Source organism: Anarhichas minor, unplaced genomic scaffold (assembly GCF_050575085.1).
Source record: "Anarhichas minor isolate MPS153535 unplaced genomic scaffold, ASM5057508v1 ptg000062l, whole genome shotgun sequence".
NCBI lineage: Eukaryota > Metazoa > Chordata > Actinopteri > Perciformes > Anarhichadidae > Anarhichas > Anarhichas minor.
In genome coordinates, this window is record NW_027466508.1 from 9,118,673 (window position 1) to 9,142,756 (window position 24,084).

Consider the following 24,084-nt stretch of genomic DNA (forward strand, 5'->3'; position numbering starts at 1 on the left):
CGTGCGCTCCGCCAGTCTTTACTCGCAGCCAAACCGTGGCCTAGCAGGAAGAACGGCCCGACTATGTGGAGAAAGAAACGGGCGCTTGGGGAATCCGTGGCTTGTCTCGTATTCCTCGTGACGCTCGTCGATGCTTATCGATGTAAGTATGGACGTTTTTTTTTTTTTTTTTTTGCGGTTTAATTCTACGTAGTAGAAGTACATCACGGAATAGCCCGTTAGTCTGTTTCCTGCCAGTGCCTCTGATTGAAAGCAGCTTTTCAGCCTATATGTGACCACTTGGGAACGGTTTCAGGACTCTTACAATCTTTTTTTTAAGCAAACAGACAAAAAACAATGAAGTGTGGGGGGTCATAACTCCTTTCTACACAGTGAAACAATGATTGGACAACATGAGCTGCTTGTTACAACAACTAGGAGTAATTTCTGGGAAATAACGGTTTCGCAATGACCTTTTTTTCCCCCAATTCACAGAAGAGTAATTAGATTGTCCACTTTGTCCATACAGGCATCAGCCATCTGTCATGAGGACTTGGATTCCTGCTGGGATCAGTCATGTGTTGTTATAATGTAGCTGCATATGCCTGGTTGTATTAATCACACATGTGAGAGTATCACTGCACCTTACTGGTTTGGTTGGTCCTGATTGTTGTGTTAGAAAACAACAGTGCTAAAACAATACAACGTGTGTTTTGTATCTATTTCTCTCTCTTTAGTCCTGGGCCAGAGCACAGCCTCCCAGTTCCTGAGCAGGCACAGGAGAGCCAACTCTCTGTTTGAGGAGGGCAAGAAGGGCAACATGGAGAGGGAGTGCATCGAGGAGCTGTGCAACAAGGAGGAGGCCAGGGAGATCTTTGAGAACCAGCCAGAGACGGTAAGAGAAGAGCAGCAACCAACTGATCCGAGGGGACGAGAAGGAAGAAATACATTCAGAGATGGATTGAGCGGTGAAAGGAAATGCAAGCGACAGATCAGACTAGGGCTGAACCTAATGATTCATTTCGTTGTTGATGAATTTGCTGATTATTTGTTTGATCTGTAAAATGGCAAAAAAGAGCCACTCTGTGTTCCAACAGTCCAAAACCTATAGACATATTCCATTTTTCCTTTGCACTTTTCATATTCCTTTAGTATAATATAGAACAAATTAAACATACATACATTTGTATTACTATATGGACGTTTCTGTTTCAAACAGCAGTTATTCAGATCACAGCTTTGTCTTCCTGTCGTTATTGTCAAATGTGAACTTTAAATCTTTTTTTTTCCAGGAATACTTCTACCCCAAATATGTTGGTAAGTTTGCAGAATGTATTGTGTCTCTTGTTTGTTTGCCATGTTTTAATATCAGTGCTGTTTTGCCTTTACTAGTCTGTTCTGACAGAAAACTCTTTGTTGCAGTTTGTCTGGGTTCACACCGTGTCGGCATTAACAATCAAAACTCAGATCCCATCCCGTCAGATCTTCGCACCTGTGTGACGGGTGAGGGCCTTCTTAGTATAAAATGCATTTTAATGTCATGAAGTCTGGAATGCTGATAACGGTTATCCCCCCCCCCCCCCCCCCCCCCCCCGTGACATGCTTTTGTCAAGGCTCTCATTAAGATCATATGTGTGTGTGTCTGAAACTGTTTGTTGCACGGCAGAGATCAGTGACCAGTGCACACCGCCGCCATGCTACAAGGACGGTTCAAAGCGCTGTGTGGACGGACAGGCCTCCTTCACGTGTGAGTGTAAACCCGGCTGGAAGGGGCCGCGCTGTGACGAGGGTAAGTTCTGATACGTCATTTAAAATATTTTCGTGCAACTTTTAAAACAGGCATCTCTTCACTTTTTGTCAAACATTCTGTGTCGATATTTTGTTCTTAAAATTAGGCTCAGAATTCAACTTAAAACGGATTAATTTAACCTTTTGAAATTGATTGAACTGGCCGCTGATAAATGTTGTTGTGTAATGTGTTGACTGGGCAGACATCGATGAGTGTTCAGATCCGGAATTCCCAGCGGGATGTAACCAGAAATGTTACAACTTACCCGGTACTTTCCATTGCATGTGTGAAGAAGGCTACTTCACCAGAGACAAAGTCAACTGCGTTGGTAAGACTCCATTCATTTCAATAGCAATTTGTGCAGCTAAACTGCAGTAATGTTATGAATCATTTCAAGTTTGATTTCAGTTTCACCAAAGGACAGAAACGTACAGTTTTCATGTACTTATGTGTATTATACATCCAGCTTTTTCACTGTCCCTATGGAAGAGGGACATATAGTGCTACTAAGCAGCTGAGCAAACACACGTTTGTAGTGTATTGTTTCTTTTTATTTACTCATATGGGCTGTGGAACCCTACACACTCCATAACAAAATCTCTGCTGTCCAGCTGTTGTGCTCAGGGCCTGAACCATTTGTTATTTCTAAAGCTGACCTGAGGTGACCTCTTATGTAACACAATATGAAAAGTTTTTAACATCTAAAAAGATGGTCCACCAGTCTCACATGTCTGAGCTGTTAGAACTTGCTTACAGTTTGTAGATGACTGTTGTCTCATTTACGCATATTTGTATTTGTGGGAAGTTCACTCAGTGTTTATCTTCAGTGTGTTAAGGCTTGTTCAGTACAAAGTCTTCACAAACATGGACTGACTCAGTTTGGTACATTTGCTTTTCCCGTTTTTTTTCCCGGGATATTTAGGAGCCCATACTTAATATTTTTTAAATGGAATCATATATTTGTCCATAAAATGTCAGTAAATATTGAGGTATGACCCTAGAATATATCGTCAAATTGCTTATTTTGTTGGTCAAACAATATAAAAACAGAATCAGAAAATATTCACAGTTGAGAAACTTGAACCAGTGAATGTTTTTTTTTTCTTTGCTTTCTAAATGATTTAACCAATTCGATTATCAAACTGGTTCGTGGGTCATTTTCTTTACCAACATCTTGTTTCTGCACCACATTGAAGGAGACTGGCATGAGACTTGAGAGTTGCTGGCTGAACCTCAACTGTATTCTGTTCACAGCTTGTTGCTTGTTTGCTAGGTTTAATTTTACAATAACATATCTCATGAGAGCAAAAGATTTTCAGCAGCTGACTCCTTCCTTGAACCCACCACCATGGAGGGGTTTTCAAAATAGGCTCTGCTTGCAGCTGCATTTCACATTTTTCTAAATGTGACTTTTACAAACTAATGGTGTCTAAAAGCGTGAACAATGGAAGTATAAGCAATTGTAGTTATTGTGATTTCGGTCACATTCATTAATTTTATCCGTGTACCAAAACTACACTTGCAATCAACACCATATAGTTTATATTTGAAAATTTTATTTTTTAATCAGGACTCACAAGACCAGCTTCACATTTTCACTCTTTTATTTACTGTTTTCCAGATATCGATGAATGCCGGATGTACCCCAGTATCTGTAAAGAACCGGCTAAATGTGTCAACACGCCGGGCATGTACGAGTGCGAGTGTCCCCTGGGTTTCAATTATAACTCATTTTCCAAGACCTGCGACGGTGAGACTTTAAAAAAAAAAAAAAAAAAAAAAAAAAGAAGCTACCATAGACATTGAACCAAAGATCACTGCTGTAATTCTTTCTTTTCCTGTCTTTGCAGATATAGATGAGTGCGAGTTCAATGTGTGCGAAGGGACGTGTATAAACACTGTGGGCAGCTACGGGTGCCACTGTGATGGTCGCCAGGGTCTGTATTTGGCGAAGGATGAGCGTTACTGTGAAAGAATCCCTGTTTGTGTGGAACTGTATGACCACACACACCCTGAGATGCTTTACCTGGGAGAGCAGTTCGGAGGCTATGTCATCTATCTGCTCTTCCGTCTGCCGGAGAACACAAAGTGAGGATCTATCACAAACACACCTGGTGTACTTATTTTCTTAAAGGATCATAAGTGGGTTTTTTATGGCTTTTACTACATTTAGTGCAAAATAACAATGAGTCAAAGCATGAAAATGTATCTTTTTTGGTAGCTTCCAAGATGGGAGTAGATGAGTATCAATCAATGCAGCCTAAAGCTCCATCTCCATCAAGTTCCAGGCCTCTAGAAATTGATTTGCAGTTACATTCGTACATAACTACAGTTGGATTACTGTGTAAACTAATCTCTGTCTTTCTGTTTGTTAGGTTTGCAGCGGAGTTTGACTTTCGTACTTTTGACCCAGAGGGAGTTGTGCTGTACGCAGAGTCCTCGCAGGACTCGTGGTTCATGTTGGGGCTAAGAGGCGGTCGCATTGAAGTCCAGTATAAAAACCAGCACACGTTCAAGGTCACCAGCGGAGGAAAAGCCATCAATGATGGACAGTGGCATGTGGTAGGAATGACTTTAAAGTCCAGTAATCCCCTGCACATACTCAACTTGTTCCCCTATGGTTAACATAGTGATAGCCGAAGTGCTAATCCATAAACTGAATTGATGAAAGGCGGGTTGTGTGTAACTGTGTGCTCTACGTGAAACATGCAGATCTCTGTGGATGAACTGGAGAGCAGCATCAGTGTGAAGATCAGTAAGGAAGCTGTGATGAGCATCAACAGCCCTGAGAGTCTCTTTACTTCAGTTAACGGCAAACTGGAGACCAAGGTCTACATCGCTGGTCTGCCCAACCGGACTGACGTCATCAAACCTGTAAGCAGGTGGTCTGAAAGCATGCACACACAATGAATCATACTTTTTCGACCCGTAGCCACATCTAATGAAATCCCCTTGACAACGTTGTGAAATGACTGTATCAGGATTTACATTGGACCAGCTCCAAGCCAGTGTTGTTTTTGCTCAGTGTGTGTATCCATCGATCCATTAGATCAACCCCCGACTTGATGGCTGCATTCGGGGCTGGAACCTCATGAATCAGGGAGCATCTGGGGTAAAGGAGGTCATCCAGGAGATGAAGAGTAAACATTGCTTTTTGAATGTGGAACGGGGGTCTTTCTTCACTGGGGCAGGACTGGCACACTTCAACATTGACTACAGTGAGTAAGTTAAGTTATACTTTATTAATTCCTATGGGAAAGTTTGTCCTCTGGTCACAGCACAGTGTTGCAGGACCAAATGTAGTTTTGAGCTTGGTGCCATGTTTAATGATAGCTTTACTAAACAAGCATTTGTTTTTTGGGGGGGGGGGGGGGGGGGGGGGGTTAGGGTTAGCACCCCAGAGAAACGTGTGAACAAAGGGAGCATAAAATTCCACACAGACAGGCCCAAGTTGGTGGGTTTCAAACCAAGACCTACTTTTTGTAGTAAGACCAGCTCAGGTCTTACTAGACATATATGGTAGGTTCTACTGAAGCTGTTACACCTGTGTATGTACCATATATTCTATATCATGACAATACCTGTCAGGGCTTTAGGAACACAGACTTTCTGAAAGGGATGGTTTATATTTTTTTAATTGGGTTTGTATGAGGTACTTATACACGAGCAGTGTATTACCTACTGTAGATGGCGGCATGCCCCAAGTTTGGAGAAACAGACAGGAGTACCCGGCATGGGAGCAATATAATATACTTCTGTGGACGGGAACAGCATCAACACGCATTTAAGCCACCTGAAAAGGCTCACCTAACAAAATAGTATCGCTTAGTTTGTGGTATTGTGTGGCTTTAACACAAACTAAATGACCGATCGAGGCAGTGGTAACACATTTGAAATATGTGATTTTGAATATTCAAAGTTATTAAGGGTTGAGTAGACGGAGAAATATGAGATCCTTCAATTTTGGTTAAAAAAATGGAAATGGACAACCTTCCTAAATAAATGTGTTTGTGTGTGTAACTTAGGTGATTCTGGGAGTTGGAATGTCGATATAAAGATGAACATACGTCCGTCCAGCAGCACAGGTGTCCTCTTTGCTCTTGTCCACCACAACACAGTCCCCCTGTCCATTGCTGTGGTAACGCAGGGAGACGGAGATGCTGTGAGTTCATCCACACTGCAGTTGGAAATAAACAAGTGTATCTCTGCATGTCTTCCCAAGCACACATGATTAAACTTTGTGTTGTTATTGACCTCCATGCTCCAGAACTTGCAAGTGTTCCTGGACGGCGTCTCCGTGGCAAAGCTGGACTCACTGATGTTGTGTTACCCTGACCGGCTGACAGTGCAGCTGAATGTGACTCCCTCAGAAATCCAAGTCTCAGCTAACTCCTCCACTGTTATCTACATGAAGTCTGATGCCCTGCAGGAGGCACTGGAGCACCTCAACAGCACTATGCAGAACCCCATCAGTACATACATTGGTGGGATACCAGGTTAGTTTATCTTTTAAGTAAAAGTACAAAATCCACTCTTTTGAAGGTAACTATGAGCAGTATTTATTAGCTATATACGGTCACCATTGAATGGCCAATGTGGCTTCCTGGCTAAAATCATTTCAGACCTCATCTATTTATAAGAAAGCTTTCTCAGAAATGTTCTCATTCTGGAAAAGAAGTTCAAAGCAAAGCTAATTGTAATATTCCCTTGATTGTGCTGTAACATTATAACTGTAGGCCACTCTCGCCAGCGGCTCTGTGAGTCTGTACTGAGGCATAATGGTGCTTTGAGCTAAATGCTAATGTCAGCATGCTGTCATCGTCACAGTGACAATGCTATCTTGCTGACGTTGAGCAGGTATAATGTTTACCATTTTCACATCTTAGTTTAGGGTGTTAGCATTTGCTATTTAGCACCGTACAGCTGAGGAGGACACATTCTTCATTCATGGACACAATTTACATTTTTGACCAGATGATGGCGATAGATTAAAAGTTAAGGGATCAGAGTGATGACAATTCATCTTGAGGGGGACATGAATTGTCTGTACCAGATTTCATGGCAATGGTTGTGAAGATATTTCCCTTAAATTCAAATGTCACCTTCAGGGTGGAGCTAGATAAAAGCCAGAGGATCACCAAAATCATCAGGAGACAAAAACAATCGCATAGCAAACCATCCAACGGTTGTTGAGATATTTCAGTCTGGACCAAAGTGATGGAACAACCGACAGACCGATATTGTAATCCCTGGTGGCTCGGCTAAAACAATGTATTAGTTACCTTTCCTCCCTCCGAACAAACATGCGGATTGTATGACTTAATGAGTTCAGCAAAGCCAGTCTCTCGTGGTTGTTTTGCCTAAAACTAAAGTACATTCATTCAGTTTTCGCCTCCCTTTTACCTGTTAATGTGTTTATTTTGTTTTATTTATTTATTGTGCAGCATGTTACAACCTTGGTAGTAAAAGGGCTATATTTACCACAATTTCATTATCGTCATTTCCCCTGACTGTCTCTCTTTCAGACGATGTCCCGTTACCTGCCACCCCTGTGACGGCCTTTTACCACGGCTGCATGGACATCGCTATCAACGGCCAGCAGCTGGACTTCGATAACGCTCTCAGCAAACATAACAGTATTAAGTCCCATTCGTGTCCCCCTGTGTCTGCCCCTGAGCGTCACCCTGAGGCAACGCACCAGCACAGAAAGTGACCTTGATTAACAGCACATTAAAAAGCCCAGCACACTAGGCAGCATCCCACTGCGGCCACATCTTGGGATATTTTGGAAAGAGAGATGTAGAAGATGGGAGGGAGGAGGGGACGAGAAAGAAGTGACGAGAAGAGGAGACAGAGGTCGACGATTGTAGACATCTTTGTCGACTTTCTCCGACGGGTTCATTGTAAGCTTTGTGTTATGCTTTTCATCCATACAGTATTATTGTTCCTGTCCAGGGAGTATTTTTTTTTAGTGAGGCACAACAAAAGCTGGCTTGCCAGTGAGCGAGCAGAAGCTGGATGGCTGGATGACGTAGTTGTAGCAGATTGTTGATATGAATTAAATGCTTTCCAAGAAACGTTTGAAAAAGAGCTGAGCTCTGTAGCACACATACCGTGTGTTGAAAAGAGGTGGTTATGTTTGTGTAGAAAAATAAACAAATGGTCTCTGTTGACCAGGCTTTGAGACCACCTGCATCTTTTTCCCTGTTGAATCACGGTACTGTGTCTAACTTCCCTTCAATTGTGGTTTCTTGGGAGGCAAACGTCTTGGAGACAACTAGCAATTGTGGTGGTGAAAACCACAGAGGAGAAAGCTGAAGCTTCCAGGCTTTCCATCCAACTCTGTTGCATTTTTTTGTTTGAAATAGCATCCCGAATTGGAGGTCTGCCTTCCTGAGCTGGTTTTGGAGCCTAACGGTTAGAAACATGGTTTATCATTTGATTGTTTCCAGAACCCAACATTGGTTTACTCCAGATGTTTTACACTTCTCAGCCAAAACCAGGCTTTTCCTGGTTGGATCCGTGTTCAGAATTCACCATGTATATAAAACAAGCCATCTTTAATATAATACTTAAATGTAGTTGTTTGTTTTAATAAAATGTGGTCAAAGCAACCTGATAGTGTTGAATTTCAACAAAACTTGCATCAGTGCATCTATCTGCCCTCTTGTCTAGTGTGTGGCCAATCCATCTTTCCTAAGTCCTTGGTGACACAACAAACTCGTATAGCAGTAATTTTTAAAACACAGTGTGACCCGGTTGTGTTTTTGTTTAACATCAAGTGATTCCTCCTTCTTTTCTGTAGCGACGAAAGGAAACATGGTTCTGCACCGTCATGCTCCACTCAGCCACAATCACTCCATTAAACTAGGTTGTCAAAATCATAATGCTACTACAGTAATACATTGTACAAGTTTGAATTTTTGGGAGATCACTGCAATACTTGCTTGAGGGGTAAATACAACATATTTGTTGATAATACCCTTAATTTAATCAATAGTGCGGTTCTTAAATCATTCAATGTTAGACTCTGGGTCCATATTTAAAAATGCAATACATCAATATAACCTGCAAAATGCTTTTTTTTTTTGTTCAACAGTAATATAAAGACAATTTTAAACAATGTAATGCTACAACCTGTCAGGTACATTACACACATTCTGATTACTACTGTTTTGGGGGGTTTCATCTGGATTTCCCAGTGTGTGACGAGGATTTCATTCTTAACACCCTGCATGATAAAAACAGAGTAGTTCAACACGTGACACACAGGTCCAATCATGTCAAGTCAATAATGGCCAAGACAGAAATGGGGAAATCAGCAGAGGACTGATATGGGCTGAATTATAAAGAAATAGGAGAGATTCCGAGAAAACAAAACTGAAAGAAAAATTACTTGGAAAAAGAAGAAATAAACTGCCCTGAAGGGTTTTTAAACTGTGACTTCTCTGATTGCCCCATTAAAGTAGAGGAAGATCTCAGATCCTTTACTTAGGACTTAATTAAATAAGTGATACTACCAACATTTAAAACTACTCCAACGAGCCAAGGAACACATACATATTATATGCATTATGCAAAACGGTGCCTTGCAGAGATTTATTGCATATGTATTGTTAGATTAGCACTTTTCGTGCAGTGATGTGCAGGCAGTATTTTAATGTTGACTTTACTTACTGTTGGGTAGTTTCATCTGTAGCAAATTTGAATTTGATCTATATGTAAGTTGATTTCACTGTCTACCCAGCAACACATGAACTAATTAAAGTGAGTTTATCCAACTGAAACATATACAGTATATAATTATTATTAGTAGTATTTTTTCCTTACTGGGGAAATGCCATGTTTTAGCTGCTTTACTGGTCATTCTACAATCCCTCGGAGAGTTTGAGGAGAAGATACAAAACTCATGAAGACAGGAAACGGCGTCATTACACGCACACTCACACACACGCACACACACACACACACACACACATAACATATCGACACGCACACGCAGGAGGAGGAGGAGGGAGGGATGCATCGCTACAAACTCCTGTCTGCACTCTTCAGTGCGTACTCCCCCTCCTGAAGCAGCAGAGGCGTGCTGTCTTTCTCTGCAGAGTGGGCACTCGGTCCGGGCCAGAGAGGGCTCAGTACAAGACAGGAGGGTCAACAAATAAAGTACACACCGCTATGGGGGACGAGTTGAACCGCACACAGAAGAGGACGGTCGCTTAATTTGCCAGTGTGCTGAACGACATGCGGGAGAAGCACACGACAGTTTAGGTTTGCAGCGGTCCGCGGCAGTGGTTTCACATCAGAAAGTACCTGAATACCTGCAGCGTGTTTCGCTCTAACGTTAGCCTCGGCTCGGTGACATTGAGCGACGAGGAGACAGAGAGGTGCACGGAGAGACTGCAACACGGGACAGGAGAAAGTTTCTCAAGCTTGGCGCAGACACAGCGGTGAAACAATGCGGCTGACCCCGACTATGTCCCTCTCATCGGCAGCCCTGCTGACCCTGCTGGTTGTCCGCTGGTCCGACAGCAGTAAGTAAACATTTAGGTTACATGCTAGGTGGCTAGCTAGCTCGCTAAGTCCCCTTTGACGTTTGTGTTGTGGCTGATGATGAAGCGTGTTATTAACGTCATTAGCGGGGCATTAGCGGTAGATGTGTCGCAACCTTTTCTGAGATGTTTTCGTTTTTGTGAGCCAAAAATAGTGCTTGAATCGAGAGTTGTTTGACCTTCTCCTGTTCTTTCGGGTTAAATGAATGTATTTTTTGGGGTGTCTTTCTTTTTCTTTTAGTTTCGCTGTCTCCCCAAGAGGCGAACCAGTTTCTGAGCAGACAGAGGAGAGCAAATCAAGTCTTCGAGGAGACAAAGCAAGGACACTTGGAGAGGGAGTGTGTGGAGGAAAAGTGCAGCAAAGAGGAGGCCAGAGAAGTGTTTGAAAACGACCCGGAGACGGTGAGTCTAAAGTTGTGGTTTTCAGTCCGAGGTTTGAATGCAGCAACCGAAGCACAACCACAACACCACACCTTCTCGTTCTCCACTGAGGTGCTGCAGTCTGGTAACTAATCAAGACACATGTTACCACTTCATAATGCACCCAAAACTAGTTTTGTCACACGATATCCACTAGAAAAAAACGGTCGGTTGTTTACATCATGTTCATAGTGACTGTAAATTGATTCTAATGATTCATTGTCTGGGCCGCTGGTGTTCATGCTCCAATAGGTCCAGAGTGCTGATGGCTGTCAGTACACATAATATTCCCATGTCAAATGTCAAAGACTTGGCATGTTTTGTTGTTTTTTTTGAGTCAGCGAGTGACTAATCTTTAATTTACGAAATACAGTGAAGCTCCCTACGCTCCACATCATTCTTGTATGCACACGTAAACACACACTGTCCCTGGTGTGTCTTTGTTTTCCGCCAAAATATATTAAATTTGGTAAAAAAAGAAAATTGTCCCTATCAATTGGAGCTCTGCTCGTGCACACTGCCTCACTAATCTGTATACATGCTCCCACCCTCTTTTTCCTATTCAATGTTTACCAACAAACAAAATGCATCACACTGTGTATATTCAGGAATACTTGCTGCAGATTAGTTTCCATTCTACCTTCATGAATGCACAGATTACCTTTCCATTCATGCGAATATGTAAGATTATTGAATATGTACTATATGTGCTGCATATGCCAAACAAGCCCCAAAAGATATAAATGACGTAACGTGTCTAAAAACATGGAATGTGGGCTGTTGGGCTTTTTAACAAACACCTGTGCTTGCACATGTGAATGTTGCCTGGTAAACTAAGTTATAGTGTGGGCCATTTACAGTGCAGACTCTTGCCTAACTGTCAAAACGTACCAGTATATCCTGACGTTGTCGAATGTTTGCTCAACTGCTTGGTTTGTAAGTGAGACATTCGATGCGCTGGTCATGCTGCGCTCTTCAACTCTCGGAAGTTTTGCCGTCGTGAATTGTAGCAGCGAGGGAGTGAATGAGGCAATCGATGACTCAGAGATTACTCGGAAGATTAGCCAATTGGGCAGACATGGAGGCTGAGGGAGGATTAGAGAGAAGTTGAGCTGGGTTCAGAGGAAAAGGGGAAAGCAGGTTCCGTCTTAGTTGAGTTTGAATCAGCTGTACTTGCACCACCGTCAGAACAGCGGTGTGCGTGTGTGTGCCTGCAGGTTTCTACCCCATCGTATCCCAAAGCTGCAGACTCATTCACAGCTGCATTATTTATTCTGAAAGAGCCCGTCTCTGACTCTGCATTTTCCTCTGCTGCAGCTTTCTGGCTCTGCAGAGAGAGACAGAGAGAGAGAGAGGGAGAGTGGGGGTGTTCCTTGATACTCACGATTATCTTTGGGAACGAGTTTCTGGTGTCTCACTTGTTAGTGAAAGAGTAAGAAGGTGTCGCAACTGATGTAAGGATTATGTTTGGTAATAACTCCAAACAAGCTTTAGGACCACACTGCATCTCAAACAAACGTAACTGACCTTTTACAAATAATCTTTTGGGACTTTTGTCTGATAACTGATTCTTGCAAGAGAGTTTTCCACCTCAGCCTGCTGCATCTGGATCCTACTGCAGCAGCAGTAGTTCTTTAAAGTCTCCATATGCCTCCGGAGCAGACCTTCCCACTGGTAGATCATCCCCAAATTCTGACCTACATGTGGAGGAGTGCTGCAGCCAGGAGGCGGGAGGGATGCTACTACTATCAGGAATGCAGAGAATTCTCAGGGAGCCTTTGGCAAAGGGCCGCACCCATTAGAGCGAGCACACAGACACAGAGATTCATAATTGTGATCTCTCTGCGCAAAGTTAACACACCGACGCATAATGTCAAAATGAATGACTGTTTGCAAGTCTCTTTTCACTCCCATGAGTATATGAGCACCGAGATCAGGCATGAAACCAAACCAAATCCTAGCTTATGTCAAGTATTAACGGAAGCCCCTCTACTAATCGTGAGCATTTATTTAGATTACCTTGTTCTGTTTTAGGTTTTTGTTGATACGCCTGCGTAACTTTATCCCTCTCTTTCCACCCCTTCTCCCTGATTTAGAACTACTTCTATCCCAAGTATTTAGGTAAGTTTATCGTTCTCAATAAAACATCTGATTGATGAAGACTCATTATATGTCGTTAATCTCTTTGTCTACATCTTTGATTCTGTCTAGCCTGCATGGAGAAGTTTGGAGATGCTGAGAAGAAGAAACAGGATCTGATCACATGTGTTCACAGTAAGTTTTCTGCCCTCTCATCTGTGAATGGCAGTATTGTAGACAGGTTGACCGGGAGTCTTTTTCTCCTCCTTCCTTTCTGTCTTGTCTTTTCACTGTGCAAGTATTACTACATCCAGAGAGAGGCACCTGGTTGTAATGTGGGGTTGGGCTGCACTGCAGTATCACTGCTCTGCATCACACTGTGGCACACACACTCTCTCTCTAAGCTGAAGGGAAATAAAGAAGAAATAAAGAAAAAGGTGCTGAATTTCTTTGGCAACTCCGTTTACAGTTTTTGCAGCATTCTGTGTCTTAGTGTGCTATATGCGCGTGAGCCCAGGTGTCTGTGCGTAACGTTGCAGCACTTTGCTACAGTGATGCTGCAGATTGGTGAATGAGTGACACACCCCTTCAGTCGTCACTCTCTCGCTCGCTCGCTCACTATCTCTGGGTGACTGCACCAGCGTCTTGGTAAGTTGGCACAGCGGAGGAGTGACGTGAAAAAAAAAAAGAAAGTCTGACGTGAGTGCAGCACAGGATTTGTGCTGCATCAGGATACAAGGGACCAACCCGGCTTCACTGCTATTGGCTGAGGAACCTCAGGGGGGGGTTTCCATGACTCAGCTGCAGCATCATGACACGGCAGCTCACCATCTCTCTCTCTCTCTCTCTCTCTCTCTCACCACTTCTCTCTCTCTCTATCTCTCACTGCAAATCTCTGTCTGCCGCCTCGGTGCAGTCTAGTGGTGGGTGGTAGCTCACGACATTCCACAAATTCCATTTATGGAATATTTAGAACATGGCATGTTCTGGAAAGATACAGTTTCTGCACACACCAGAAGCACAGCAGACGGTGTTTATTCTCCCACTCCTCCCTGTTTCTGTTCCCGTAGTCTGCAGTTTGCTCCACAGAAAATAATGGAATCATTGAAAACCCATCTTCCCATTCTCTAGCATCTACTGTAAGTGACATGAATTGTTGCCGCTCTGTACACGTTGGAGGGCTCATTGTGGTAGCCCACCGTGTTTGCTTTATTAAATGAAATGAAATGTTAAGCAGAGGAAACAAGTGAGGCTCCTGCGGTTAGTAACCCTGCATGTTCATAGACCAACGCATTACTAACCGGGAGCTTTGGTCAAAATAGGTCCCATTCAATTGCGTACTGCCCTTAGAAGGAGGCACACAATATAAATAAACGTGTACTGATAATGATACAGATATTTTCATATTTGAACACTGATTCTTTATGTATTTACTATTTTTAGTGCTCCGCAACATAGTCCGTAACAAAGGTTGCAAGTGTCTGCAGCCACTGAAAAAGATGAGCACGAGTTACTGAAATGTTGAACAAAACTTCTCACAGCTGGAGTATGTAATTGATACTGACCTGCCACTATATGCTGTACACCTGTGTAGTTCCCGTGTATTGTTTGGCTGAGTTTCAATGTGCGTATGCCAAAGCTCTGAAAGGTTACGTGTAAAACACCGGAAATGAAGGCACTTATATGTACAGTATTAGGCATCATTCACTGAAAACGTTTCAGATGAGAGCTTAGCTCTCTCCTGTTCCCCTAATTTTCTTCCACCGCTGTCCTTTTCCCTCTCTCTGAACTCCAGCTAACATGCCCGGACTTGTCGAGCAGTCAAACTCCACTGCTGGGAAAAGGAAAGTGAACGGGGAGAGAAAAGATCTACTCATGTGCTCACGTACACAAGCTCGGAGGGAAAGAGAGCTCAAGTGAAAATATTTAATAGAAAAGTGGGACAAACAATTAGAAACGTTTTTTGCGAGCTGGAGGTCAGGTATGCTGGGAAGGACAGAATTAGGGCATCTCCGGCAGGAGGGCTTAGTCAGCATTAGGCTATTTATATTGAACATCAGAGATGCCCTTCCCCTGTCTGGTATCCATTTACAGTTCCACTCATTGGATGCATCCGGTTCGTGCAGACTCAATATTCACCTTCCTCTGTGTCTGTCTGTATTTGTTTTTCCTTTCACTTGAAGATATTCCGGACCAATGCTCTCCTTCTCCCTGTAATGCCAGAGGTACGGTGCGCTGTGAGGACAAAAAGGGCGACTTCCTCTGTCACTGTTTCACAGGCTGGGCAGGAGCCAGATGTGAGAAAGGTACTGTCATCGCTATGGGAGAGGATCTATAGTTGGACACTGTGTGCTGGAGCTCAGCAGAGGTTTGGATTTTTGCACCGTCACTCTGTGTCACATCAGAGACTTGGTGACCTTGCTCCTGACAGCATGGAAAGATCTGGCTTGCCATCACTTATATTAGTCATATAACTGTCAAATATTGTTGTTTCTCATCATGTTGATGTGAATGTTTTTTTATTTTGACCTCGCTGAACTGTACTTCTAGTGTTTCTGTTCTGTTATCTTACAACTGTTGTTGTTTCGCATGCCTCTTTAATATCCAGCTGCTGCTTTTATTACCGCTGTGTGAATGGTGTGTCAGGTCAATATGAACTGCATGTACGGGGAACTCACAACTAACCTATTTGTCTCATCAGAGGTCAAAGCTATTTACTGTGTACAGACGTGAGGGGAGGCTTGCATTGAAAGTCAGAGCAAGGATTCCACTTTCACAAGGGAAATGTAACAAATATTAAGTGTACACTGTGAGGGAGAGGGAAACATGTTGATTTATGGCACCGCCACCATTCCACACATTTCCACTGTGACTCATCCTGCCACCTTACTGTGAGAGGAAACCAGAACAGACTCAGTTTGACTCGGTCCGAGCCTTTTCCACTTGACGACCGCACTCCTCCTAAACACTCGGCCACAGTGACATAGTGTGGCAGTTATTTGTGAGACATTTAACAAAGTAGAAGTTCATTGGACATTGAGGTGAACTGTCTGAACTGGCAACATACACCGTGCGCTCCTATTCAGAATTTCTAAATGAAACTTACGTCGAGTACAACCTTATCCTGAATTACTGTGGGACATCTTAACTCGAGCCTAATGCTGCTCTCAGCCCATGAGGATGCTTTCCCTGAGGTTAATGTCGACTGTGCCGTCATCCTATTTGCAGATGTCGACGAGTGCAGCAAGAGAAATGGAGGGTGTGACCACAAGTGCAACAACACTATGGGCAGTTACCGCTGCTCCTGTCACCAAGGCTACATGTTGGTCGGACGCCACATGTGTAACGGTAAGTACGTCATCGAGCAGCTGGAATCATGGCAATACTGTAGCTGCAAAGAACACTTTGTTTGACACGTACTTTTTATTTTTGGTGCATCCACGTCAAACTGTATATAAAAACAATGTTTCTGTAGTTATTATTTAAATATTTGTAATACATTCGTAAGGATTTTGAATGGTTGAGGTCCCTTTAGTAAGCCAATGGCAGTGTTGTTTAGTCTCGTGACATAATTATCATTGTGAAGAATAAATGGTTTAGTTGATGAATTAGGCCTCTCGGACCCTTTGCCAGGTCCAACATTACAAACTCATGTTGTGCAAGCAATCATTGTTTAAACCCACAGAAGTCACGATAAAAACATCCTGAAAATGTTCCACTTGATTGAATGGCACAGCCTCTAAAAGTAGTGTCTTCTGTGTAAATATTTATTTCAGTGTAAATGGGACATCGTTTCAGTGAGGGCTGGGTGAAGTGGTTAGTCACGCAGGACCAGAGTTTACCAGCATCCGTCTTGTGGCTGGTTTAATTTCCTATGATGTCTTTTCCTGACACTAATGAAGTGCACACATAACCTCCTCAGCTCATGTGCTTTCAGCTGAGGAGTTGACTTTATAGTCTTCCTCGTTCTGTTGAAATCCTACCAGACTTTGACCCGTCCAGCTGACCACGTTTTGTTTTCTTTCAGATGTGGACGAGTGTGAGGACCCGGGCGTGTGTGGAACAGCACACTGTGAGAATAAGGAGGGCAGCTACGACTGCCTGTGTGATGTCGGCTATGTCTACGACAATGAAACTAAGAGCTGTGTTGGTAAGTGTGTATACACACATGCACGAAGACACACAAACACATGAGAACGGAGTGAGGAGCAGCTTCAGCCCCAGCAGGACTTGATGCAGCTGTGTTGTGGGGTCAGGAAAGGAATGCAAAGACATTTGGAGAAACTCTGTATAAGTAGGTAACAGGTCACCATCTCCATGCCTGTAGAAAAAGTGAATTTCACGGGGAAAATAAACACAGAGGTACCCTGGGATTCACCTTCTCTTGGTACATACTGTTATTGTCACTTTCTTTTTGATCTCAAACAGGACAGAAATGGTTATTAAAGCAAAATAAATGAGGTAAAGACAAGATGCAGTAGTTATAATTCACAAACGCACAGCAAGATACACCATAGCTTTACAGGTTAGAGACGTGTTTGTCTCTTTAAAGAGTCATCTTTAACACACCAAACGCTGCTTTACACAGGTAATGATTTGAAAACACAATCAAAAGCATCATCTTTCATTTCATAAATGTAATGTTAAGAGCCCACAATGTACAAATATATTATTGTATACTGTACGATATTACAATATAATACAAAATAAATAAATAAAAAGGAATCTAAGGTTTCCCAAGAGGCATTAGCAAACTGCTCAACATGCACTTTTCTACTCGAGCAATAGAAGCCTGTCCAACGCCAAAAACATGCTGTCTTGGTATTTAATAAGATAACATAACAAGATAAACAACCACATCATCATCAGGCCTGTTGGTAGAAACATTGAGTAAGAATTCAAAAACCAAGGTCATTAATCTCTCCTGTGCCCTGTTTTCCTCTGCAGTGGAAACCAGACTTTTCATAACCTCAGTGTCCCTCCTCTGAGAATTAACGTTTATTATAGCCGAACTTCTCATGGCCATGTAAGGCTGTACACGGAGCGGGGAGAAGCCACCCAGTCAACGTCAAAGACCACTCGACTCAAGTGTTGTTTGCATTCTCTGATATGTTGACAGGAAAGACATCAGATACCTTTAAACGCTTGTGGAACTAATGTGTTTTAGATCCTTTTTTTTTTATTCTTCCACAGGGACTCTTAATGATTCATGAACTCTCTGAGTGTCTGTAACCCTTCGTACCTCACTCATGACTTTCATCTCTCCTCCTCTCTTACGTCTTCAACCTGCTCGATCACTCGTCAGACGTGGATGAGTGCGATGCGGCCGTGTGTGCGGAGCAGTGTCTGAACACTCCGGGGAGCTTCCTTTGCTTCTGTGATGGTCGTCAGGGCATGAAGCTGGGCCGGGACCTCCGGAGCTGTAAGGTGAAATACATTAACTGCGGCAGATATCAACCAGCATATTTCATACTTCAGCACTCACCGTTATGGTTAAATGTGAACCGTAAACTACACTCTCGGTCTGTTTAAACCATTTTCAATGAGTCTAGTGTTGCATACACAAATGGTTCTCATGAGGCAGCAGCATGCGTTATCTCTAGTTTTATGTTTGTGTTTTCACAGCCTATTACTCCCTGTATGTCGCCGTCTCTGAAGAGGAACTCTCGTTCCCTCTACCTCGGCCGCATGTTCAGCGGCGTGCCAGTGGTGAGGCTGCGCTTCCGCCGGAGGATTCAAACTGGGTGAGAAAATAATGTTTTCATGCTTAACAGTAGTCGCCTCACAAAACCATCACACCTTTTCTACATATATATATATATATATATATACCCTTGTTACAGTAAGTATAAAGACAGATAACTGATTAAATGGACTCCTCCGGCCTGCTGGTTGGTTCGGGTAACACTGTTAGTTTCACTAATGAGAAGACAAAGGGAAAGTTTTTCCTTTATTTCATGTTTATTCTCAATCATCTTTGTCATACTAACATACTTAAAATGCACGCTCTGTCACTGTTACCCACCTCCCAGCTTTTCCGCAGAGTTTGACTTCCGCAGCTACGACCCTGAGGGCGTGATCTTCTTCGCCGGAGGTCACCTAAACAGCTCCTGGATCGTTCTGGCGATGCACCATGGGAAGCTGGAACTACAGCTTAAATACGGCAGCGTCAGTAGGGTCACCAGCAGCGGTCCCATCGTCAATGACGGCCAGTGGAGAAAGGTTAGAGGTTTTTTTTGTTGTTGTTGTGAACAGTAATACGCTGTCTACATAAGCTGATTGAAGGCTTCTTTAAATGTCTTGTTTTCTTTTAAGATCTCGGTGGAGGAACAGGGGCGGAGTCTCGTGATAAAGATTGACAGGGAGGCCGTCATGAAGATTGCAGTGAACGGTGATCTGTTTACGCTCAAGAAAGGCATGCACGAACTCAACCTCACCGTGGGAGGAGTCCCTTTCAGAGAGGACGGCCTCATCAATCAGGTGTTTATTTGTATGTGCTCGTGTGTTATCCCGAACACGTACCGAAGAGAGATGTTCTTTACATAGTTCTCAACTGCTGTGATCATCACATAGGTGAACCCCCGTCTGGATGGCTGTATGAAGGACTGGAGGTGGTTGACGGGCGAAGACATGTCCATACAAGAAACCATTCGGTCCAACGACAACATGCAGTGCTTCAGCACGGAGGTTCCTGGAGCGTATTACCCCGGCACAGGCTTCGCTCTCTTCAACATCAGCTATGGTGCAGTGTGTGTGCATGTGTGGGGGTGTTACGCGTAGCGTAGCTCGGGATTGCATATCTTTGACTTATGGGTTCTTCTTGCAGTAGTTAGTCAATGTTCAATTTGTTTGGGTGAATGTTTGCTCCCGTCAAACGCCTACGGTTTGTTTGTCGATACAGTTCATGACCCGCTGTTCTCTCTCTCTCTCTTCCTGTTATCTTCACTTCAGAGTCACAGAACCTGAGCGTACAGTTGACTCTGCGTCCGACTTCTGCGATCGGAGTGCTGTTTGCACTTGTTCACCAGGACAGAGTCCCTCTCTCCATCGCTCTGGCCGACTATCATCCCGGCACTGATGAATGGCGAGATGTGAGTACTTAATTGCTCAACCTGTGTGTGTGTGTGTGTGTGTGTGTGTGTGTGTGTGTGTGTGTGTGTGTAAAATGAGTTCCTGTGTTTGATCTCAACACTGACCTTTTTTGTGTGCTTTCAGTTTATTCTGGTATCTGTAGGTAATGTCATCGTTGCCGGCTCTCCCGCCCCCCTGTGTGACGGCGAGAGTCATGAAATCCACGTGACGATCTCAGGCAACCAAACCCTGCTGCTGGTCGATGGCCGGTCTGGACGTAGTGAAGACATCGAAATTCCTACTGACGTCCTGTCACAGTCCAGCACCTTTATAGGAGGCCTCCCTGGTGAGGACACATTTAGTAGGCTGTGATTCATGTGCTATGTAGGGTGTTTTTTTTTTTGTTTTTTTTGTTGTAGTAAAAGTGTTTAGTGGAGATGCTAAGTACTAAAAGTATTAAAATAATAGAGGCATGTAAAGCTGCCAGACATTATTCTATACTCGGGTGGAAATGAAGGATTCATAATTAATTTATAATGAGAGAAGCTTGTAATTTAACAAAAACATGCACATTATTGTCGGCTGTTCATGTATCTTACTTCAGTGAAGATAAACGGTTGCTCTCGAACGTGTCCAGAGACGAAACAAGTACTTGCCACATGTAGATTTTAAGATCGCAAAGCCACACTGAGCTGATCGATTGAATTTGCTTTTTCTGCCAATCCCTCTCTGAACACTCTCATGCTTCCTCATGTCAGCAAAAAAAAAAAGTCTTACCTAGGGAGTGATGAGGAGAGATCCAAAGTTGTCACTTCTGCAGTGACTGGCAGCTGATTAAATAACTCAGCATCCAGTATTCCCCAAACTGGAAAGAAATCAAAATAAGGATTTATTTTTTTTTCTCCTTGATGAGAAATGTGTACTTGATAAAAAGTGTTGGTTAATGTGTTTGCTGAGTCTGACTGATTCAACACCATGACTAAGGGCTCCCACACATCTGCTGGATCACATGTTGTTGTTGTTCCTTCCCTCAGATGTTTCCCTGGTGTCCACGCTGGTGTCGGCGCCCTACAGCGGCTGCATGGAGGTCAGTGTTAACGGACGGTCTCTGGACTTGGACCAGGCCATCCACAAACACAACGACATCCGCTCACACTCCTGCCCCCTGCTGGACTCTCACCAGTGACCAGCGCATTAGTCTGCCAACGCTGATCCATTGGCAGTTCATTGAGGCAATGGGGATTTTTTTGTTTCCAATATATTGATAAAAGCTTTGACCAGTAGGGAGATGTTTTGGATTGGAATGTTAAGAAAACAAAAGCTGGACCAGGCGTTTGTGGTTCAGCTGGAGCCTTATTCCAGGATCACGCTGTCCTATTACTGTGATGACACTGCTGTCTAGAGGCATTTGCAGGGATTTTCACAGTAGTCCCAGTATCATGACTCAGTAAGTTAGTCAGCCAATGAGCAATGTCCCTTGTACTCGGCAGAAGATATGGGAATAAATGCTGCACAACATTGCCTCAAAAACTGCCCATGAATCACAGCCTCTTAAGCCCACAAGAACACACAGGGCCTTATCTAGCGCACGGTCCAATGGCTGGTCTTGGGTCAGCCTACTATGCCTAGCATCCTGTGCAGATCTGACTGGGACTTTGTAGGCTGTGACTCTTCGCTGCAGCAACTCAGCTGGTAGAGCTGTGGTCATGTTGCTTACATCCAGTCCACCTAAGGCCCTCGTCACAAAGCTTGAAATAATCAAGTGCTCATGTAGAATCTGATGAAATGAGGAGAAAAAAAACGGGGACCAGAAATCTAGTCAGCTACCCTACTCAGAGAAAATGTGTGATTAGGCGCTCAGATCTTAACGAGTGTTTGTCGCATAATGACTTTAGGGGTTGATCGGGGACTAAATCAATCTTATTTGCTCCTGACAAGCTGAATCCCCTCCGTCACCACAGCAGGTGTGGCGCGGTATTAGGCACAACTTTGCGTTCTGTAGAAAACCTTGCACATTGTTGCAGGCAGCAATGGACTGCGTGTGAATCTTCTTGATTTCTTCTCGACTGAAGCGGCACTCCATGTCTGCCTGCAACCTTAAAACTCAACCGTGTGCCTACAAAGAACAACCAACCCACACTTCACAACAGCTTCCCTCCTAACCGGTGAATCACTTCACAAAGGTGCAGTGCTGTAACACACATGCAGAGCTTCTCCTGATACAATGGTGCACTCATTGCAGTTATTAATACACTATGCATTACCACCTGTGCATTTTGGAGTATTACAGTCTTTTAAAGAGCTGACTAACTTCATCACAAAGGCCCCTTCTTTCCTTCAGAATCACCCAAACATAACTAATAGCTGCCATATACCGATCCGAGGATGCTAGATTAGTCTCAGAAGCACAGGGAGACAGGAAGGGGCCCTCACCATGAAGGAGAGAGTGAGCACTGCATCGAACGCACCACACAAGCTACTGAGAGAGAAAGAAAGAGTGCGCTGTAATATACTGAATATGTAAATAATGTGACTGTACAATGCTTTGTAGAAGACAGAAAAAACACTACCTTATGCTCACTGAGGTTTCCTGCACATTTAAGTTGTAACAAAACAGCAATCTGAGTCTCTGAACTTCATCTGCTTCCTGCAAATGTTTGAGCGACAAATAAAAAACTATTTTCTTGAAGTAGAAGGTGGGCGAGCAATAGCCAGGGATCAAGGTATCATACATCTTTAGGGACTCTTTTTTTTTTAAATTTGATTTTATAGGTGCTGAGCAAATGAAAACACAATAAAAACAAAGAATTGCAGGAGCATTGTGACTGAGAATACCAAAAGGGCTCCAGTGTTATTTTACTTCCCTCTTATGTATCATCTAGTTTTCTGATGAATGAATGCCAGAATAAACAGCTTGACGAGTTATTATTTTAATTTTAATTTGTTTTTTATCACGTGTTGTATGTTGAACTTGTCTTTAGTTTTCACTTTAACTGCCAGTATGTGTACGATGCTGAGAGGAGTCTGCCTTTTGAGTTTCAACTTCCCTCAACAGTGAAAATCTTATTTAAAAACAAAAATAAAAGCAGTTGTATGAACATTATAGAGTAAAATTGTATTTTCAAAAAACGCATTTGTCTGCTGTGTGGTTACTTCAACAAACTTGTCATGTCTTGCTCAGTGTGTGACATGTCATTAATGTTCTAAACTTAAGGTTTACCTGATAAGCTGGCTTTTTCCAATATAGCTTTTTGGTTGAACAAAATCATTTAAATTCTCTTGAATTGAACTTTTTATTTGTAAGAGGAAGAAATTGTGTGATTTACACGTATAGTTCCTCTTCAAACACCTGCTTCTGGAGTAAAAGAAGTACTGGTTAAACTTTAAAACGTGGAAAGGAAAACGTCAACATTTTAGGAAATACACTTTATCGCTTTCTTGAGATGAGAGCATTCACACCACTCAAAGCATTGTGAGTGGTGTCAATCCGCTCATTTAATTCTTGGCAGGCAAGCAAATATGCTTATTTCCCGAAATGTCAAACTCTTCCTTTAAATGTGAGACTTTGATGAAGCCCTTACTCAACATTTATTTGTGTATATGTGAATATATATTTCCTAAAGGTGCCTCCTTTATACATAATGTGCCTCTTTAATACATAATGTATCTTAAAGCAGCTACATCCCACAGTAGTTAACATGCATCATCAATAATATATACAGTGTACTGACTTTAAAGTGCACATTAAATGATTCACACTTACATAATGCAATAACAGCAACATCATCGTTGTTTACTCTCTATTTCACATTCAAGAAAGCCCTTTTAATTGCTCCTACAGTAGTTAATATATAGTGAGACGATGAAGACCTTTAATCCAGTCTACACAAACTAGAATAGAAACGACTATCGGGTCACAGTCAAGTATACGACGATACACCTATTCACATGTAATAAGCTTCTTAAGGCCTTAGCTTTAGGTAAAAGCTTTTTAGGAAATACACGTATTTGCTTTCTTGCTGAGAGTGAGATGGCATCTGCTGCCAAGAAAGAGTCCACAGTTTTAAACTTCATTTTCTGTGCATATTAAACTATGGAAATATACGGCGTTAATTAGTGAGATTTACGGGCTCTGGTGGGCGGCTTTTGTTTCTAGCTGTCTCCCCCCCCCCCCCCCCCTGTTTCCGGTCGTTG

The 24,084-nt window shown here is 42.9% G+C and overlaps 2 protein-coding genes across 3 annotated transcripts; both read left to right on the plus strand.

Annotated features, from left to right (window-relative positions):
- On the plus strand, nt 1-9,260 carry pros1 (protein S). Its single transcript, XM_076078062.1, has 14 exons — nt 1-142; nt 717-874; nt 1,272-1,296; nt 1,402-1,482; nt 1,646-1,768; nt 1,971-2,096; nt 3,390-3,518; nt 3,619-3,856; nt 4,144-4,330; nt 4,481-4,642; nt 4,818-4,986; nt 5,794-5,930; nt 6,036-6,264; nt 7,294-9,260. Exons 1-14 carry the CDS (start codon nt 64-66, stop codon nt 7,479-7,481), a joined length of 2,031 nt encoding a protein of 676 aa, XP_075934177.1. The 5' UTR covers nt 1-63; the 3' UTR covers nt 7,482-9,260.
- Nucleotides 9,261-9,809: 549 nt separating this feature from the next.
- Nucleotides 9,810-22,813, plus strand: gas6 (growth arrest-specific 6). Of its 2 annotated transcripts, XM_076077799.1 has the most exons (15): nt 9,810-10,302; nt 10,562-10,722; nt 12,837-12,861; nt 12,952-13,014; nt 15,003-15,125; nt 16,048-16,167; nt 16,847-16,969; nt 18,125-18,246; nt 18,445-18,563; nt 18,852-19,041; nt 19,135-19,299; nt 19,393-19,561; nt 19,771-19,910; nt 20,035-20,236; nt 20,925-22,813. In XM_076077799.1, the coding sequence occupies exons 1-15, from the start codon at nt 10,227-10,229 to the stop codon at nt 21,074-21,076; spliced, it is 1,950 nt and encodes a 649-aa protein (XP_075933914.1). In that variant the 5' UTR covers nt 9,810-10,226; the 3' UTR covers nt 21,077-22,813. The 2 variants fall into 2 exon arrangements, with proteins under 2 accessions (XP_075933914.1, XP_075933915.1); XM_076077800.1 differs by lacking the exons at nt 9,810-10,302; nt 10,562-10,722 and adding an exon at nt 10,745-10,825.
- Nucleotides 22,814-24,084: the final 1,271 nt, after the last annotated feature.